This window comes from Mytilus galloprovincialis, chromosome 1 (genome assembly GCF_965363235.1).
Source record: "Mytilus galloprovincialis chromosome 1, xbMytGall1.hap1.1, whole genome shotgun sequence".
NCBI lineage: Eukaryota > Metazoa > Mollusca > Bivalvia > Mytilida > Mytilidae > Mytilus > Mytilus galloprovincialis.
Genome location: NC_134838.1, coordinates 42883741 through 42905678, shown reverse-complemented (window position 1 = coordinate 42905678; position 21938 = coordinate 42883741). Strand labels below are relative to the sequence as shown.

Sequence of the window (21938 nt, the reverse complement as noted above, 5' to 3'; positions counted from 1 at the left end):
AGTTTTAAGACTGTGCTTAAATGTTAAAGAAAGTAAAATCAAATTATAAATTTTAATACTTATTAATAATCAATATTTGAAGAATATTCAATACTCATTTATAACCGGTAACGTCTAAAATTGAAACATTGGTGTGTGCTGACATTCACAGAGGGTTAGCGCTATAAAACCATGTTTAATCCACCATTTTCTACATTTGAAAATGCCTGTTCCAAGTCAGGAATATGACAGTTCTTGTCCATTCGTTTTTTATACACAACACAATTCAAGATTTATGTTTATTAATAAAATATCAAACATACTAAAACTACAACTAAATAAACTGTATCATAACAGTACATATCTTTCTACATTGTATGACAAACTATATAATACATTATTGGCTTTCTCATTCACTTAAGAGAATTGAAATAAACATTTCAAACTATTCAAAATATGAGAAAATAAATTCAAAACTTATCAAAATATGAGAAAAATAAAAATAAGCGATTAGTAAAAAATGTTCCTGTGGCGATCCCCAGGAATAAACCTATTTGTTCCTCGGCAGGAATGAACCTATTTCCTGGGGTGATCCCTAGGAATGAACCTAGTTCCTGGGGCGATCCCCAGGAATGAACCTATTTTCCTCGACAGGAATGGACCTAATTCCTGAGGCGACCCCCAGGAATGAACCTAGTTCCTGGGGGCGATCCCCAGGAATGAACCTCTTTGTTCCTCGACAGGAATGAACCTAATTCCTGGGGCGATCCCCAGGAATGAACCTAATTGCTCCTGGGCGATCCCAGCGTAGTAAAAATACTACTTAAAATACAATTTGTTCCTCGACAGGAATTACCTATCTGATGTATTATTGAATTGGGGGAGTATGATTCCCCTGGAATTAAAAGCAAAGGCACATATCATTTCCATAAGAGTAGCCCCTAAACAAGAGATGAACAAATATATATATATATATATTTAAACTAACAAACAAGATATATAAAAGAAAATATAACATGTCATATAGCAATTTCAAATCACTCTTTCTATAACTTCAATTGTATAGATGACATATTTTAGACTTGCAGGAATGCATTGCATGAAAACACTTTAGCTTGAATGAAAATATAACAAACTAAACAACTATATGAATATTCTAAACAGAAATAACAGAAATACCAAGAACTTGCAGTCAGAATTACACAATATTGGTCTGACTGTAACTAAGAGTAACACCTTTAAATTTTAACATATTTTAATACATCCATATCATACCTATCACGTAAGCTAAATACCCAGTTAATGCACAGGTGTAGTTGGGGCTGGTGGGTGGGATAACTGATTGTAATTGCATCAAATACAACGATGCTTCCTCTCAATTCATCAACAATACTCTAACCCCCCTCTAGGGCACTATTCCTACTAAGCTAAAAATAGATGTTATGTAATTTCCTAAGAATAAACTAGATACCTGCCTGCTGAAATCATTGATAACAGATACATTGTATTGTGTATAAACTATAATTTAATAAATCAAATTTCCTTTTATACACAACACAATTTAAGATTTATGTTTATTAATAAAATATCAAACATACTAAAACTACAACTAAATAAACTGTATCATAACAGTACATATCTTTCTACATTGTATGACAAACTATATAATACATTATTGGCTTTCTGGGGGCTACTCATTCACTTAAGAGAATTGAAATAAACATTTCAAACTATTCAAAATATGAGAAAATAAATTCAAAACTTATCAAAATATGAGAAAAATAAAAATAAGCGATTAGTAAAAAATGTTCCTGTGGCGATCCCCAGGAATGAACCTATTTGTTCCTCGGCAGGAATGAACCTATTTTCTGGGGTGATCCCTAGGAATGAACCTAGTTCCTGGGGCGATCCCCAGGAATGAACCTATTTTCCTCGACAGGAATGGACCTAATTCCTGAGGCGACCCCCAGGAATGAACCTAGTTCCTGGGGCGATCCCCAGGAATGAACCTATTTGTTCCTCGACAGGAATGAACCTAATTCCTGGGGCGATCCCCAGGAATGAACCTAATTGCTCCTGGGCGATCCCAGCGTAGTAAAAATACTACTTAAAATACAATTTGTTCCTCGACAGGAATTACCTATCTGATGTATTATTGAATTGGGGGAGTATGATTCCCCTGGAATTAAAAGCCAAATGAAATGAGTTCATAAAATGAAAGAATGAAAGCCCCCAAGAATTTCCTTTGATGCGTTTTGTTATTTGAAAATTGCCATGTGATTATGGACTTTCCAAATTGATTTTCCTCTCAGTTCAGTATTTTTGTGATTTTACTTTTCACTAAGTGTATACAGATGTTTGTTACTATTTGCTGGGTTTACTATCGAGGGGAACCTTTAAAAATTTGGTAACCGGAATATTTTGTGATTTTATAAGTCAACTGATATGGTTTCTTAGTGGGTTTACAGCTGTATTATTGACTTGCTGTGTCATCAAAGTTTACCCCATATGTATATCCTTTAATTCATAAAATATTTAAAACCTAGGAAATTTCCTGTCATTATTCAATTTGAAAAAGTGGTAAATATTTTGAGAACATTAATGTATTCACTTGAACATATATAGTATTACGTAGATATGATAAGAATAATTCTAGTTCGATACGTACGCTACTTAGGCCCTGAAATAACGAATAAACTGTACTAACCAGATTATCTATATGAATTTATAAATGGAAAGCTGTTGATGATAGAAAAAATCCCGATGATTTTGTGAAGTTGCAATACACAGACGCTAAAGAATTTGGAAAGGACATCGATTTAGTAACCAATTTAATTCGGACCATATTTTTAGATGTTGAAATCAGTGGAAGCTGAATTGAAAATTGGAGACTGATTTGAGTCGAGACGCTGATCCGAGTTCCAAGTTTCAACATAAATTCTGGATGACAATTTATTGATAAGTAATACTTATGGTAACATCCAGAGCATCTAATTGAAACCAAATTTTACGGTAGGGGACTGTGCTAGTCAATTTCTAGTTATATTTTTCATGCTTTTGTTTTACGGTATATGGATGTTCGTATATTACACCTCAATAGTAAATACTAAAATAAAGAAATAAACTAAATTAATGAGACTTGAGCATAGTCAAATTGATATGATTTATAGTAAGAAAAAAAGTATCTACAATTCGCGAATCTGTGTTGGTACATAAGTTCAAAGATGCCAAATATACTCTGGAGTACACACCACTTTAATTTGCAGATTTAAAGACTGACCACAAATTTGCCGATTGGCATGTTTCCGAAATATTTTAACACTTCCATAGGAATGTTCTTTCTCCACTGGCTGCTTCTCAGACTTTCCATCAAAGACTTGTGTTATAGTTTTAATTTACTTAAGTGTGGTGATATATGAACTGATTTGAAATATATTTATAGTAAATGTGCTAAAACTTTCCAGTGAACAACGTGTTTAATGATAATTAAATTTGTTGTGAACCTTGATCACGAAAATTTAGTTCCCGTGAACTGTGTTCAGCAAAGTTAACATCTTGTGAACCATGATGAGAACCCAACCCAACCCAACCCCCCAAATTGACCCCTCAACAATATGCAAATGCATTGTCTGATGTTTTAGCATAAAGCTATAATTGATTCTGAAATTGGAATGCATTTGTGGTTTCTAATGCGTTCGTTGAGATAACAGAAAATATGGTCACATAAATATTACAAATAAACATCAGTATATTTGTACATTTAGAGATTGGTTTACAGTATGTAATATGTTGTAGGATGATTTTTTGTAAAAGATTTTATGTGTGGAAAATTTCAGAAAAGGTATCAGAAGCCTTCTTCCTTTTTCCTCTGTCCATTAATTATTTCCTTTCTGTTAAATTCCATTATTTTTTGCGGTTCTTACCTCAGACCACAATTATTCTTCCCCTTTGCTACAATGCATTTTTTGCTAAAAATCAAATCAAATCAAAGAATTTGCACTCATTATGCAACTGCTATGACCCTTAAATAGTAAACATTCCAAAGAGTATAGTAGACAGAATACAGAAGCATTACCCCATATAAAAATTGGGAACTATATTCTAAGACCACGAACAAAGTGAAATAATTGTGGTCTGAAGCCTTCTGTATACTATGAACATACGTATATTATATATAAAGTGTATTTGCTTTTAACTATCAATTCCAAGATTCTTCTCCACGGCGATCACTGCTATAATTTTATAGAGTATCTCTTTATATTATAGTAGTATAATCATGGTATACATGTAGATAAACGCGAAAATAATTGTTCTCTCTCCGAGTACTTATAAAAATCATGTGTAAATTTAAAACCGGAAGTCTTAACTATGACTTTAAAGTCGGTCTGATGACGGAAACAATATCCGAACGCCTTTTTTTGTTTTTCTCCCCAAATAACTCCATCTGAATAATCATAAGAATGGATGACAAATGCGACCATGCATGGTACCTATAGGAAACAGAGGCATGTTGATTTTTATTGTGGAAGGAAGAGAAGCGACACACAAAATTAGATCTTCTCGTTTAATAGTATACATTGCAGATGTTGATAATGTAAAAAGAAGATGCAGATGATTTTCAATGAGACAGGTATTCACAAGAGACCAAATGACACAGAAAATAACAACTATATTTCACCGTACGGTCTTCAGACTGAGCAAAATAATACCGCATAGTTACACATGTAGCATTAAAAGGGCGATAAGATAATTCAAACGAGAAAACTAACGACCTAATTTTTGTACAAAATATTGAACGAAAAACAAATATATAGCTCAGCACCAAACGACAACTTCTGAATTACAGGCTTCTGAATTGTGACAGACACAGACAGAATGTGGTGGGAGTAAACATGCAAATGGATATCAAACCTCCACCTAATTTACGGACAGTGGTGCAACAGAACAATAAAAAAAACTGTTCGAAACAATAAACAAACACCGCATATGATCAACAGCAACGCATAACAACCACTCCATTACAGGCCTGACTTGGGACAGGCAGCTCGTTGTGGCAATTAAAAAGGGAAAACTACTTTAAGTTAATATATTGTAATGATTTAAAGGATTTTCAGAAGATTTATTTCATTCTACAATAGCTTGTTTATGACATGCACTACTCCATTCTTTGTGATACGATCTGGCTGTGAAATACCACTGTCGTTAACTGTTATGTTTCCTGTAAATTAAAAATAATAATAATAAAACATTTTTAAAAGCACAGATTTCGCAGCCAAACCTTGAAATATGAAAATTTTATCTTGCATTATTTAACGAAACATATCATAATCAAAACAACGAGTGCCTCGAGAGTATTCGAACTTTTGAAGATTGATCGATTGTTCGTGTTTTACCTCCTTTTCAGCACTATGGAAGACTGGGAGAACATGCAACGATCAGTCACAACGACTTTTTTTTAAAGTTTATTGACTACCGATTAATCTTTGCAAACAGTTCCAACGACTGGTTATTATATAAACTGTTTTTTGTTATTTGTGTTTCTTAGTAATTTATTGGTACTCGGATTTCGTAATTCTTTATTTCTGACTCATATTCAACGTGATGCCAATATAAGTACAAACACACGAACATTTGTTTACATAAAGTTAATAAAATATACGCATCTTTTAAGTACTTACCGGAACTAACATTTATTCTAATTCTGCTACCTTGAGATGTGAAAAGGTCTTGTCCATTTACTAGGTCAGCAGTGAAGTAGACAGAGTTGACAATCAAGCTCGAAACAAAATCTTGAATTAAGAAAAGCAAAAAATTATTACTTCAGTAGCACGAAATTAATGTTATCCCCGAGACAAGTGGAATTTAAATAGAGTACAAGTAGGAGCACGAGAAAAAAAAATAAAGTTTAAGTATTCAATATGTAAATCAAAACACCAGGTTTAGTCCTCTGGTTGTTATTCTTATTACTAGTATTTGATTTAGGCGTTTAGGACCTTTGTCGACCACACAGTTTAAATGTCTTTAACATTTACGATATGACAAGTGGGTGTTACAGACGAACGTTCACCTAATCTGACCCAGTCAATTGATGAAATAAGCTCGCAAAAAAATGATAGTGTCCACACTGTTATGAAAATGATTCTATTTCTTCTTGAACATTCTCGGTTGTGTTCTCATCTTTGTCAAGTTTAATCAAGATCATCTTGGTCGGTTAAGAACAGTTGCGCTTTCAAAGTCAATGTAAAGACGGACAGGGTTCCCTCTCTCCCTCCCCAAAATTCAAAAGAGTATAATAATGCGTCCTTTTAAAACAATACTTTCGTCTTTAAAATAATATGCATGTACTAGCGAATATCTAGTCTTAGACATTAATCTTTTTTTTTATATTTGACCAGTCAGAATTTGTAATCATGATTCAATTCGATCATTTAGTTATTCAAATATTTTCAACTTAATAGGGAAATATGGAATTATCAATAAACTGAATTTTCAGTTTACTTCTTATCAGATCATTTTGACTGTTAGGGTATAACCGTTTCACGTATAATATCGGTTATGTTTCTTACGTCGTAACTACAATCCCCTTCCCTTTTGATGAATGTGACCTACCGGACTATATACCGGGTTTGCAATAACATGAGCAACACGACGGGTGCCACATATGGAGCAGGATCTGCTTATACTTCCGCAGCACCTGAGATCACCCCCACTTTTTGGTGGGGTTCGTGTTGCTCAGTCTTTAGTTTTCTATGTTGTTTCTTGCGAACTATTATTTTTCTGTTTGTCTTTTTAATTTTTATCCATGGCGTTGTCAGTTTTTTTTTTTTCGATTTATGAGTTTGACTGTTCCTCTGGTATCTTTCGCCCCTCTTTAAATAATGTAGAAATGCAACTTGGCTATATTGTTTTTATTGGGATTTTGTGTTTAATGTAAAAATTAAAAGACGTGGTATGATTGTCAATGAGACAACTCTCCACAAGATCTCAAATGACACAGATATAATCAATAATATGTCACTGTACGGACTTCAACATTGACCAAAGCCCATACATAATAAGACTTACTAGCAATGGCTGTGTCGTTCATTAATAAATTAGTCATATTAAAATTAGGAGCTGAATCAAACGCCTCGTCGTTTGGAACAAACATGGTTATGTTCTGTGCTATAAGAAAAGAAAAGACCAAATATAAGTAAATTTGCAAACCATGCATAAATATAACAACATCAATTGAACAGACATAAAACACTATAATTTCTTAGCATTTCATTTTATACAAAAATACAAAAATCAAAATATAATTGAAATCGTTGTTGTCTACTTATGTACAACAGTTATTGAGTCTTCGTCGTCACCCTTACCAGCATCATAATCGCCATTTTGTCATCATGAAGAAGTATAATAGTAATTGGTTTTTTTTTCACATTTTAATTAATTAAATATTTTTAAATTACTTGTATTTCACTGACCACGGAAAGTATATTGAACTTTTCAGATTATATTAGATTACAAAAATCATTGAAATTATATAAAAGTCACATACTAGTTGATATTTTTATTATTAAAACTTGAAAAAAACACGCTTTAAATATTTTATACAGATAGATACCTTTCAGTTGATCATGCATACCACCTTTATCAATTAATAGTGATATCTTGGAGAGATTTTGGTGTTCATGTACGTATTGAGTCGTGTAGACTTCTGGGAATCTGTAAAGCATACGGTCAATAACATGGACAACACCATTGGTGGCCGTATTATCTGGATTCGTTATATTTGCACCAGAGATAGTGTGAACCTGTAAAGACATTTATATTTTTCAAAAACTTGACAAGCATTTTGGTTTCCGAAATCATAATGCACGTACATTTTTATCTGGACTAGTTATATTTGCCCCAGAGATGGTGTGAACCTGTAAATGAATTGTCATGTCTCAAAAGTCTCGATAAGCATTTGGGTCTTGAAATCATAATGCACGTACAATTAATACGCCTAGTTATGTGATCAATCATGCTTCAGCTTTAGAACAAAGTTAATAAATGAATGGCAATTTACTTCTAAGATGTGCCACGTTTTTATGCTCTAAAATGTTTTACAATAAGTCTAAGAATTAAAGATGAGAATGATCAAGTTATCGTGATAACAAACTGAAACAACATATGGACTCAACACATATCACCATAATATTTTGTCTTCTGTCTGTCTTTTTTGTTGTCCTATTTCTATTCTTTTTTTTTTTTTTTTTTTTTGCTACAATAGACTTATCATAGACGCTCGAATAGAAAAAGCATAAAGGTCAAATCGAGTGCAAAGTTGAAGATATCTAGGACCCGAGTATGTTGATGGATAATATCGTGTAAATTAATATTTGGTGTAAGTTGTAGGTTTATTAACTTTGTTGTTCCGACTTTTTTTTTATAGACCACGGTGTTGCCTGTTTCTTTTTCGATTAGTCATTTTTCATTATTTTTTTCATTTTGATACCTCCTTACTTTTTGCTTTTCCTCGTTATTTGACCGGGCCCATAAGACATTAAGTGTGCTTTTCATAGCTGACTATGCGGATTGGACTTTGCTCATTGTTGAAGTCCGTACGGTGACATACAGTTATATTTTTTTGTCATTTGGTCTCTTGTGGAGAGATGTCTCATTGACATTTATACCGCATCTTCTTTTTTTATTATTATTATAGCACAAAACAATAGTTCGTTACATTTACCTTTGAGTTCCCCTTTGGATAAACATTAAATCGCAGTTGGCTGTTGTCTAACATCGTATCATAAAGGCCATTATTTTGTAGTGAGGCCAAAAGAAATATGTCTTTTGTGATGTGATATGATACAATGTCAAATGCCAATTCCCAGTTTCCAAAATTAAAAATCTTTACAATTTCTGGTGGTAAATTATTAATCGCTGCATCACTTGGTGCAAAGACTGTATATGGACCTAAAAATATGATTGAAAAATAAAAAAAAATTAATAAAGTATTATAGTACGCTCTAAATTTGAAGAATACTTGCATCTGATCTATCTTATTAAGTTTTATTATAATACACATTATGATAATTTTGAGAAAACTGTTCTTTTTTATATGTGTGTATATATACATGTTGTGCTACTTGTTTGATACTATTATGTTCGGATCGAACGATTGTGTATTTAGGGAGCTACCATTTGATTTTTAGGGGGGGGGGGGCTAGGATGAAAAATGTGTCCTGCATTTTTTTTTATTAGAAATCTCTGTCCTGCCTTTTTATTTTTCACTCTTTTCGGTCCTGCCTTTATTTCCTTAGTTTATCCTGACTTTTTTTTACATAAATTGTCATCCTGCCTTGTTTTTGCCAAGTTGCTCATCCTGCCTATTTTTCAACTCAAAACTCCTGTCATGCCTTTTTTTCAAATTTCATCCAAGCCGCCCCTCCCCCCTTAAAAATCAAATGGTACCTCCCTTATAATGTAAACCTGTTCTATTTATTCTTAATCTATGCAAAAATCGTCATTGCATGATTTTTTTTTTTCAAACTAATCCATACGTGTTGAATGCTTTTGCTAAAACTTCTTTAAAATGTATTATATATTCATCGGCTATATCGGCTATGACTTCTCAACGGAATTTACTAAGAATAAAGCGACGAGTGTCACCAGGGGAGAAGTTACTGTTCATCGTTGAATCATGTTAGTGTTTGTGTTGCTCATTTAGAGTTATGTGTCGTATTTTGTGGGCTTTTGTTTGTAAGGACGTTTTTTTTTCTCTTGCCCAAAAATGTATCTTCTTAACAAACCTCTTGTGAAACTTTTCATGGCAGATATACTTAAATGTTATCCAGTGCTGCATTTGAATTATTCCCCTTTGTATGTGTTAATTTTGTTTGAACGACAAAAAGTCCCATTATATATATACAGATCTAACATTGTTGGGTTGATGTTTAGACGAGTTATATATATATGCATAAAGTTCCATTTTATGTATATAAAAAGTAAGCTGTTTAAGGCACCCTAGCGGATCCCTTTTCATTATAGCGTCTCAGTCGAGTGTAAATATACAAATCAATTTTGAAAAGAAAAATAATTTTACATTCCTTGGTAAGATTAACTTGATGCGAGACAAAATGTCGTATATAGTAAATAATATAATTATTACAAAAATGTATTCATAATTTTCTACAATTCTTGAACCTTATTTTTACAAAGAATCTGCACTGTCTGTTTTAGTCTGTTTTAAAACGTATTTCATTAAGTGAAAATATCACTATTTACTATACTATATATAAAAATATTAATTTTCGCGAACCATTTAGGTCACGGAAATTCCAAAATATGGCATCAGTAAGGAGAGTTGTGCAAATAATGTGAATACACAAAACCCCCATCCAAATTATCTCTAGCTAAAAGTATTCATCTTTTTCTATTTTATATGTACTAACAATATTCAATTTTTCTATAATTTCGATTAAAATATTCAAAAATCTGAGTAAAAATAGATCGAATGCCCCAAATAAACATTGTCTGATTGGTTGAAGTACTGTGGCGTCGATGCTTAGCATAATAAGCCTCGATGTAAAGCACACGCTTCACAGGAATAAGGAGAGTTTTACAAATAATGTGAATACACAGATCCTCCATCCTATTTATATTTTGCTGGAAATGTTGCAGTGTTCATCATTTCTGTTTTGATTCTGCTCACAACATTCCATTTTTTCTATAATTCCGATTTAAATATGTGGAACCCGCAATAAAAATAGATGGCCTCAATCACGTGGCCTCAATGATTTAATAGCAACGCAAAAAATTCCATTAATCATGTTGTACTTTGTTACCAGTCGGAACTACTCGGCCTTTCTGGTTGCACGAAGTGAATAGCCGAGTAGTTCCGATTGACGATGTTACATAAGCCGAATCACACATACAGTTCTTTGCGCTCAAATGTAATTCTTGGTGAAGTATACAGGTAACTTCGTTTACGAAAATTTATACACACTTTATCATTAACATATTACCAGGCTTTTGCATATTCACGTTTTTTTATGCTGAACTGTTGTCGAATTCAATTCTATACATTTTTTTTTACGTAAATCAATAGGAGTAAGAATATTTTCTCGCGCCAATTTAACCATCATCACCATCAAAAAAATTATTTACCGTTATTATTGTGCAATTTCAGTTATATAGTTTATCAATTGGATAATTTTTGGTAAGTATTACTTATTCATGTTAAGGTTCTACTGATGTGCTTCTCTAGACCTTTTTGACGGTCCGTTTTATCCCATTTATCTCAATACTATCTCCGATGACAGAAATGTCAACCCGACCTATTCGTGTCGAAAGTGAAAATCGCATCTATTTGATGAAATAATTTCTTCTTCAACTGTTCATGCATTATTTCTGTATTATTTGATAACAAATTCACGTTGCATGTTTGCATGAAAATGGTTATGTATTAGTGAATTGTAAGGGCGATGCAACATGGTCAGTGCGCGATCACGTGACATTATTATTTGTAAACAAACATGCTCCCCGTGTAACACGTGTCTGAATTATCTTTTCAAAGTGTTATTAATCTTTCAATCGCTATTTTATGATATATTTCTTTTTGTTTTTAGGTCTGCATATCAGTATAGTCCAAGTGAATTAGTAATAGTTCTGAGTTGTGTGTGTGTTTTTGGGATACGATTGCTGTCAAGCAATCTGTAGACTTTTACCATTGACCCTATGACACACTCCCTCACGTCATTCGTTTTATTCTAAACATTCGGCAACATCTCAGATTCTTATGATTGTCTTGCTTTAAAAGGTAAAAACAAGCAAAACAATTGAACATAAACAACTTTCCTGTAATGTTTTACTCATAATCTTCATGTATGATATTTTCCTTGACTTATATGCGTGTTTTTAACAATACGGAAAATCAGAATTAAACAGTATTTATATTTAGTGTTTTTATAAATTTAGAAACACGTCAGAGGGAATTCCCAAATTTTGATAACTTGCGAGAGTTCTCTGAAAGCCGATCGATAATACACCTTATCGCTATTTGTCCGCCATTGCTGGAAATCACACAGGTTCCCGTAAAATTTTGACGTCATAAAACAAAATGTCTGACGCCACAATGGAAAAGTGATTGTTGTTGACGTCAAAAGTTCAAGCGGACGGGTCAGCCGGGAATAGCGATAAGGTGTATTCTATTTCTGTCACAAGAACTGAAGTGGAGTATTTCTATATTTTACCGTTATGAAACTGATATTTGATACTGTACTCTCATAAAGAAATGGAGAACCATTCATCATATCATTTAATAAACGTTCTTGTTCCAAATCGCAAGTCGCGGTTTGTTTATGTATTAATGTCCATGCGTGGTCTCACTAATTAGAGACAAAAAGAATTGTAGAGACAAAAAGCGCCAAGAAGCGACAAGAAGAATAATATTAGCAACAAGAAACTATTTAGCGACAAGAAAACATTTTTTTATTTATATTACTTATTCGAAATAAATATTAAAAAAATATGCAAAAGAAAACAATTTCAACGACAGGAAAGTTAATTTTGATAGGGGGGGGGGAGGGGGAATGAAACTTGTAAATCTAATTCAGTTGCTACATTTATTTACATGATATTTTATAAGGTATCACAGAAAGTATATTTTGTCTTTTTATTTGTTTTTAAAACCATTTTTGTACAATATATAATTAACTTGCAAAATGCATTATTTGTGCATAATTGTCCAGAAAATTCATACACAAATTGTGAAATACAAATTAAGAACTGAAATCAAACAAGAGGAAAACATAATTAAAATGTGAATATTTTTCATCATTTTTATTTAGTGTATTGTCTCATTTAACGATATTTATCATGTTTATGCATATAGATTGAAGATTAAAGGAAACTGATGACAATCTTGAGTTTTCAACAGGTGTTCACTATTCGGTACAATAATTTTATATTCTGGTGCGTGTAATTGATGAAGGTGTTAATGGATGTTATTGTTGCAATAAAACAAAGGACACGCACCTAGTTAATCTCATTTGTTGCTCTTAATTGTGTATTACCTTAGAGTGAAGCCACAGCTAATGTTGGTCCTATCAGGAAAAATTAATTGTACAGTTAGGAAGGAAATAATATTTCATGTTTTTGTTTTATTAAATCCTTCAAAAGGAAGGTGACAAATCTTTGTTTTTATTTTCATTTTATAGCGTTTACATTTCCTTTGCTCTTACACATGTTTAATTTCCACATCTATCAATATGATAATAAAAAGTACACAATCTCTTCATCGATTTTTTTTTTATTTCTTCATCTTTCAATATAATCCTAAAAAATATTTTAATGTATGCGATAACAAAATGTATTCTTGTCGCTAAATAGCTTCTTGTTGCTTTTTGTCACTTATTATTTTTCTTCTTGTCGCTTCTTGACGCTTTTTGTCGCTAATTAGTGAGACCCCACATGCGTGTAGTTTTCCTGATTTCAAGGGGTATCAGATTGAGTGATTCCCCGCTTCATTGATTAATTTGAAACTCATGGGATTCTTTCTATGTCTGTCTGCATATGGAGGGCTATTGTTGTTGCATAATTTTAAATCACATGCATAATTTAAATTAAAATAAATGTTTCATCGTAAAAATTACTTATAACACCCCTTCAGCAGAAATGGAATCTTCCATGTTATCGTTTCGAGTTGTCTCCCTTTTCGAAGTATTCGTCAAGAAGAATTAACTCGTTAATGCCGGTAAACGTCGTATTATATTAAGAACGATCTCAATGTAAACAGAGGAGTGTGTACTGAAAGGAGTCATGCCCTCTGACCCAAAGGAACTTCAATAATTAAAGAGTAAGAAATGGGGTTCCTCCTAAACTGGTCCGCCGTTCTATATATAGCTTCGCACCGAAGGTCAGTGTAGCGATAAGTGAACACAATATGATAGGGGTCCAGTTTAGGGTTCCTCCTAGAATTACGGTGATAAGATACGGAAGCAAGTTAACTCGTACCACGGCATTGGAACCAAAAAAGTTAACTTGTACTACTGGGAAGTCGTAACATTCAGAAAAAATATATAAAAAATATGATGTTTTATGGGTTTCTGTTTGTAAACTTAATAGAAATAAAGTTGAATTACTTGAATTTTACACAGGAGTTAAATGAAAACTTAGACAAAAATAAAGAATGTTTTAAAGCATTAATGTTTTAACTGATCTTTCAAACTAGAACATAGGCGGATCCAGCCCCCCCCCCCTTTTTTTGTGGAAAAAATTTGGTTGATAATAAAGGGAATCATTGAAGCATGACTGGAGCGGGCCCCCTCTTAGGTCAGTCAGCGGGCTCCCCCTTAGGAAAAGTTCTGGATCCGCCACTGTAGAACTTAATCCAGAGGAAAGTTAAAACATTGCATTAACTGTACCTTATTAAAATTGAACATGTTGAATATGTATATATCCAATTTAAGTTAATTAAAGCTGTAATCCATGATCACAAATTGAATGCTATGTTTACAATTGTTGAAAGCCATGTGCTTTTTTTGCGGGGAAAATGCGGACCCCCTTAACAGGAATCAGTTAAATTTCATTGTTACATTTATTTATAGACAGTAAAAATAATTTTGGCAATCATTTTGACTAACTGCTAAGATTTTATTATTCATGAAAAATTTTCTTCGGGTGAAACTGTATATACCTTAATTATCTACATCTGCCACAGTATTTTCTATCCAATATACAAGGAACATAAGCTACAAATTGGTCATTGTACTTTCAAATTATATACATTTTACAGACTTAAGAGGTATTGGGTGAAAGTAACGTATATCATGTATATTCATCATTTAACACCATTTGGATGCATTTAAATAAGTTGGTACGAGTTAGCAATGGTTCGAGTTTTTTTTTTTTTAATGGTACGAGTTTACAATGGTACAGGATAACTATAATTCGATAAAACACAATAAGTACATGGCTCATACACTTGTAACGGGGATTGGCTATTCTTTAAGTTGAGTGACTATTCAGATTGTTACATTTTGCATGTGCAGTTGAATTAGTTTAGAGAATAATACTATCCAGCTGTACCAGGGTTACCGGCCAAAAATGCTTGAGACTCGCGCATGTTCATGCTTTTTTTGCAACAGTATTCTTGGATCTATTTCTTTCCTCTTTGATCTTTTGAATTTTGGCCAAATCTCATGCATTTGTTTAATGAAAATTTGGCAGAACTGCTATACATGTGTCAATGAAAACTATGGCAATCGTATCCCTCAGAGCATTCTGCTCTTTGATTTTTTTTTTTTATAGAATTAGAAGGTAAGTCTACATAAGTTATATTTAACTTAAGTCTAAAAAGATAACTTCACTTTCCCTCTATATTTAAAACCACATACTAATTTAAACAGCATTTGCTCCCCTTGAACACTTATTTGCCCCTTCCCCGTCATTTCTCTTTAAATTTGCGCAAAAGTCATACTTTTAGTCCATTTACATGTACATTAATGGCCGATTTGTGATTTTATCATCTTAACTGCAATTTTCATATTGAACACATTTGACCATTCAGTATGAGTTCCCACGTTTTTTGTCTTATATGAAGGAGGTTAACTTTTTAGGTCATGTTTTCCTAAACACCTTATTGCTATTTGGTTAGAGAACACAATTAATTTGTAGTGCATTTCTTTTAGAACATATATGAAAATTAAAAAAATCCCACCTGTGCTTTCTCAATGAACTTTTACAGTGTGTTGTACTACTTTTGGGACAAATTATATCAAAATTAAAGAAAACTTCATGGTCTCTAACTCAAAATATGGACAATTTTATCTTTAGGGCGTCTTGAAATCTTTTGACAGCTTCCGAAGTTCTATATTTCAACCTTTTTCACCTGGACCAAATCACTACTTTCCTTTAAAATTCGGAACCCAAATTTTTTTACAGTGTAATTTCACCCCCTACTTACAATTTGAGGCATTAAACATGGAGAAATTAATATGGAAGGGGTATTAAAATTAATGGCAAGTAACCCACTATTAACACTTTAGACTATATTCGTCAACAATGAAAATCATGGGACGACAATTGTGGTCTCGGACCTAATAGGATAGAAAGAGTTGACAAATCTTAAAAAAACTTGGTATGACCAAAGCCTTATAAATTATAACACTGCTTGCAAAGTTTCACAACAATAGGATATACATTATAGACAATATGTTAAATTCTATACTCATCTTTGCGTGTTAAATTTTGATGTTAAAATTGGAAAATTTCAACTATCAACATGTTGGGCTTTAAAAATTAAAATATTGCAAAAAACTTCCATTTAAATGCCTTAATACATCATTTATTATGTACGTAAAGCAATAGAGTACTCATTTGATTTATCAGACTTAGCATAATTATTCAAAAGTCAAATTTATATCAGCCTGGGCCTAAAAATTGAGGTTTTTCAATGAAAGAGGGCCTTTCATGAAGATGTAATATTTTCCAGCAATTTTAAATTTGTGAAGCTTTTTGGTTATAAATAATCCTTACATATGTATTGCATGTACTTGAAATGGAAAGAAAAGTTACAAATATCATATCATATTAGTTTAAAAGGGTCTTAAGCCAAGTAAGACTGGAAAAAAATAAGGGTCAATTTAGGCCTTGCTACATATTTCCATTAAAAAATGCATATTGAGGCTATAAGAAATAAAAAATTGTGTCTTTTTTTATCATTTCTATACTCATGTGACATGATACAACAAATCTGAGCACAAAAAGGCTCTTGCAATTAACTATTCTTGCAGAGAGTATGGTCTGATGCAAAGATTTTTGGCTTTTTAGTGAAAAACTTGAATGCAATTTTAGTGTCGATAGGCTTATATTTAAACCACTTGCTATCCTACAGAAGAAAAGAAAGATATGTGAAATGGAACAGGTACAATAGACATTGTAAAGTGCTTTTGGTTCAAATTTAGTGAGGTCTTTATTGTGGACTTCAAATTTTATGTACCAAGAACCCCACTTTTGACTTCATCCAAACAGGGCGTTAGACAAGGGTCATTTATACAACACATTTTGCACATATTGTCTGAGATAATCTTCTTTTCTGTAGATCCTGAGTTCATAAACAAGTAAAGGAACTAGATAAAGGCATAGAAACACAAGTATTGTAAAAAAAATCCCACTTACAATTTGAGGCATTAAACATGGATAAATTAATTTGGAAGGGGTATTAAAATTAATGGCAAGTAACCCACTATTTACACTAGGGACTTTATTCGTGAACAACGAAAATCAAGGGACGACAATTGTGGTCTCGAACCATTTTGATTGTTAAAACCACAAAATCAGATGGTGATGAATATGCAAGTTTTCAACAATCCCGGAAAATACGAAAAATACACCTTATCGCTATTTAATCCAATCTCGGAAAGACAGTCAAATGTACAACTCCCTGTTTGGGTCATGTGGCTGAAAATAGAGTTTTTTTAGTAGAGAGCTGAGGGAGTAAAAACTTTAGAAAGGGATCATCAAGAAACTTTAAGGGGGTGGTGGGTCTAAATCATTTATATAGAATTTCTCTATATTATTCTATAAATGAACTTTATATTATAGTTAATAGAAAAATAAAATAAAAAAAGTGGGGTTACCTTTCAATTGCGCTCATATTCAGTCTTCCAAAGAAGCATATATTTATGTAAAAGTGTTTTTTTTCTGTTGAAGTAATAGGAGAAATAAAGTTAATATCGAAATAAAAAAAGAAATTTATTACAGAAATCGCTCAAATTTTACAATAATTTAGTTTAAGTACAGCTTACATGAAAAATGATATTAAAAAATATAGGTCACAGATGAGTTGAAAAAGATATTTCAATTTTAAACCAAAAAAATGGCATTTACCCACCAAAGGGAGATAATTTGGAACTTTTTCAATGATGAATACATTCTAAAACAGGGACAAAACTTAAAGGGGGCCCAGTCGCCCATGGCTCCTATATTTTGAGCTGGGCCCCTAAACTTTCAGTTAAATTTTAGTTGAACATATACAAACTAACTATGAAATATCTGGTCTGGGCTCCTAGCTTGAAATTCCCAAGTTTAGTCCCTGTAAAAGTCATCTGGGGCCAACACAAATTTATTGTTTTGAATGATTTTTGTACCATATGATAAAGTAACAACTACAAAAGGTAACAAATAAAATTTGAAATGAAAAACAACATGTTTAACCCCGCCACATTATTTATGTATGTGCCTGTCCCAAGTCAGGAGCCTGTAATTCAGTGGTTGTTGTTTGTTTATGTGTTACATATTTGTTTTTCGTTCATTTTTTTTTACATATATAAGGCCGTTTTCTAGCTTGAATTGTTTTACATTGTCTTATAGCTGACTATATATGCAGTATGGGTTTTGCTCATTGTTGAAGGCCGTAGGGTGACCTATAATTGTTAATGTTTGTGTCATTTTGGTCTTTTGTGGATAGTTGTCTCATTGGCAATCATACCACATCTTCTTTTTTATATTTGGGAATGAAGATGTAGTAAAGGCTGAATGCCAGTTTTAGTCTTATATATGTACTTTATAATTTTAGTCTTGCATGTATATAATTACATATATGAATGTGTACATATATCACTGATTTAGTGGCAATGATAAATAGACACTGACAAGTCTTCAATGGTGGATCCAGAAGTTTTCATGGGGGGGGGGGGGTGGGGGCAGTCATGCTTCAGTGAGTGATTCCCTATATAATCAACCAAATTTTTCCCATAAAAAGGGGGGGCGGCCCCCCTGGATCCACCTATGGTCTTAGATAACATTTTATAGTTATGAATATTTTGTCAGTTGACTAAAACTAGATGGAGGTGTGTGTGTTCTTATTTCCAACAGAAGGACACTAAACCTATATCAATATGTGCATGAATCAAATTGATAGTTGCTAGATACTGAATGATTATACCACAAGAAAGTTTTAACCTGTGCATATATATACTTAAAATACGATAAAAAAATCATGTCTTTTTCAGGACTTCTGAATCCAACCATGTAGTATGGAATGTTCTTGAGATATGGTTTTGGTCGATGGATGTTCACGATGTTCACGAAGGACCTGTAGTACAAAGTATATCACTGGATTTAGCTCTTTGTCTAAGTGTATTATTAAATTACTTTGCTTTGAGCTAAGTTCATTGTTATGCAATTCTTTCTTTGTAAAATAAAGATTTGACAGACAACTCTCATGTACAAGGATTTGTCAAAGTAGTATCACCTCTTATGTACAATGTAAGTATTAGGGAGATAAAAGCATTCTATTTTAATTTGAACCAAACATATTATGTTTGTTCAATTATGTTAAAAAAACGATAAGTTCTATCTAGGCTTATCGATTTCTTAAACTATATTTCATTGTTCATGCTTGAAATTTTTATAACACCACAGAAATTTTTGCGGTCCTAAATAGGTATCCTTTCGTCATCGTCCAAGACAGATGGTTTCCATATAATAACTGAACTATAAGCGAAATAAATAAAATTATAACACAATGTTTATAACCACAAAAGGAAGCTTGGGATTGATTTTGGGGGTTATAGTCCATAAGGTTTAGGTTCCAAAGGTGCCCAAAACAAGCATTAATTTAGTGTCAGTACAAAAAGTTGTGTATAAGTATTTCAATTGCTCTGAAATTGTACCATAATGTTTAATACCATAAGTAGAAGGTTGGGGTATATTTTAAGGGTTATTGGAGCAAACAGTCGAGGAATTGAGGGCCAAAAACAAGAGTCGAGACCATAAATTGTCCAGAATGGTTGTTGAATTACCTAAAACCAATGCTTTATGAAATCTTCTTTGAAAATTAGAGTTGTCTTTCTCTGTCCAGAATAGTAGTTTAATCAACTTAAATTAATGCTTTATACAATATACAATGCAAAATTCACTACCAACTGATAAATTAAAGCAGTCTTCAATAACCATTCAGTGATTACAAGCACTTTGATTATCATTCTAGGGTTATGTCCTTTTACAAATGGAAACATTGAAGAATTATTTAGTCTTAACTTAAGTTTTTTTTAACTAAATCTAGTGAACAATACCAATAGTAAGCAAATACATATGAAAAAGATGTGGTATGCTTTCCAATGAGACAGTTCTCCACAAGAGACCAAATGACACAGAAGTTAACAACTATAGGTCACTGTACGGACATAAACAATAAGCAAAGCCAATACCGCATAATCAGCTATAAAAGGCACCGAAATGACAATATAAAACAATTCAAACGAGAAAACTAATGGCCTTATTTATGTTAAAAAAAAAATAAACAAAAAACTTATATGTAACACATTAATAAACGACAATCACAGAGTTACAGGCTCTTATATCATGTTCTCAAATCTAGATATCATCTCCCATATAGAAAAAAAACGCGTGAAAAAATTAATCTATTATGTTTTGCTCTCCTAGATACAAAATGTATCCAAAATCAAAGATGTAGAACATATTCTATCATAATCATTCGGTAACTAGTGTTATTACTGTCTCCTCCATGCCTGTCTTAAACATTAAAAAAAAAATATTAAATAAATAACAGTTCTAATGCTCAGGTTGGTTGTCACCGTGCAACACAGTTAATAATATAAAAAAGAAGATGTGGTATGATTGCCAATGAGACAACTATCCACAAAAGACCAAAATGACACAAACATTAACAATTATAGGTCACCGTACGGCCTTCAACAATGAGCAAAGCCCATACCGCATATATAGTCAGCTATAAAAAGCCCCGATAAGACAATGTAAAACAATTCAAGCGAGAAAACTAATGGCTTCATTTATGTAAAAAAATGAACGAAAAACAAATATGTAACACATAAACAAACGACAACCACTGAATTACAGGCTCCTGACTTGGGACAGGCACATACAAAAATAATGTGGCGGGGTTAAACATGTTAGTGGGATCCCAAGCCCTAACCTGGGACAGTGGTATAACAGTACAACATAAGAACGAACTATAAAAATCAGTTAAAAAAGGCTTAACTCATCAGATAGACAAAAAAATAACACCATAAAGGAAAAACATACAACTCCTTTTGTCATAAGACAATGTCCAACATCCAAACATACTATCCACACTCATCTGTGTCCACACTTGTTTCAAAATAAAATATTATTTTAGTTTTATATGTACATTATATGTATACAGAAGACCTATTGGTGACCTTCTGCTGTTGTCTGTTTTATGGTCGGGTTGTTGTCTCTTTGACACATTCCCCATTTCCATTCTCAATTTTATTGCATGATATTACCTGAATGGTCATCACCTAAGCGGTACATATATCCAGTGCCTTGTAGTAAATTGCCGAATGACGAACATCCTATGCTTGATAGCAAGTCATATATATCCTCTTTCGATTGAACATTACATATTAAAAAACTTGTCAGTAAAAGTCGGAGAAACATTTTACTGTGAATTATTGACTCTTAAAAATAAAACTTATAAACACATTCTACTTATTATCACTGTGTAATAGGTGATAATAGAAAGATATTGAACTTTGAAATGGTGATAAAATAGACAACTGATGTCATTATGTGTGTATGTTGTTAATATGATGTTGATCTAATATCTTACAGATGTATATATTAAATACAAAATAATGTGTATTTCAAAATGGTGGCAATGTGTTAATGTCCGCAAATGCGATTTATTTATCCTACACAACATGCACAATACTACATGTATGACACCCAAACATACAATTGTATACAACTGGCCCGAGAACACAGTTATTTCGTAGTGCATTTCTTTTAGACAATAAATTCAAATTAAAAAAATCGCACCTGCTCTTTCTCAAAAAGATTTTTACAGTGTAGTGTACTACCAGTGAGACAAATAATATCAAAATTATAGAAACTTCTACCAGCTCTAACTCAAAATATTGACAATTCTATGCTTCAGACGTGATAAAATTTGACCTTTTTTACCTGGACCAAATCAC

General features: G+C 32.5%; 1 protein-coding gene and 1 long non-coding RNA gene across 2 annotated transcripts; both read right to left on the bottom strand.

Annotated features, from left to right (window-relative positions):
- Positions 1–532: 532 nt before the first annotated feature.
- On the bottom strand, positions 533–2212 carry LOC143075193 (uncharacterized). Its single transcript, XR_012978248.1, has 2 exons — positions 705–2212; positions 533–672 (listed from the first exon to the last, which is right to left on the bottom strand). It is a non-coding gene; the product is annotated as an uncharacterized LOC143075193 (long non-coding RNA).
- A 2871-nt stretch (positions 2213–5083) lies between these two features.
- LOC143075184 (transforming growth factor-beta-induced protein ig-h3-like) lies at positions 5084–21467 on the bottom strand. Its single transcript, XM_076250527.1, has 6 exons — positions 21246–21467; positions 8699–8925; positions 7589–7778; positions 7045–7143; positions 5658–5768; positions 5084–5197 (listed from the first exon to the last, which is right to left on the bottom strand). The coding sequence occupies exons 1-6, from the start codon at positions 21397–21399 to the stop codon at positions 5109–5111; spliced, it is 870 nt and encodes a 289-aa protein (XP_076106642.1). The 5' UTR covers positions 21400–21467; the 3' UTR covers positions 5084–5108.
- Positions 21468–21938: the final 471 nt, after the last annotated feature.

Excerpts from the sequence above, each read along its gene's own strand:
- LOC143075184 (XM_076250527.1), bottom strand. The coding sequence starts at position 21,399 with ATGTTTCTCCGACTTTTACTGACAAGTTTTTTAATATGTAATGTTCAA. Across the intron at positions 8,926-21,245 it reads CTTAGGTGATGACCATTCAG|GTCCATATACAGTCTTTGCA; the intron begins GTAATATCATGC and ends TCATATTTTTAG. Across the intron at positions 5,198-5,657 it reads TAGAATAAATGTTAGTTCCG|GAAACATAACAGTTAACGAC; the intron begins GTAAGTACTTAA and ends TTTAATTTACAG.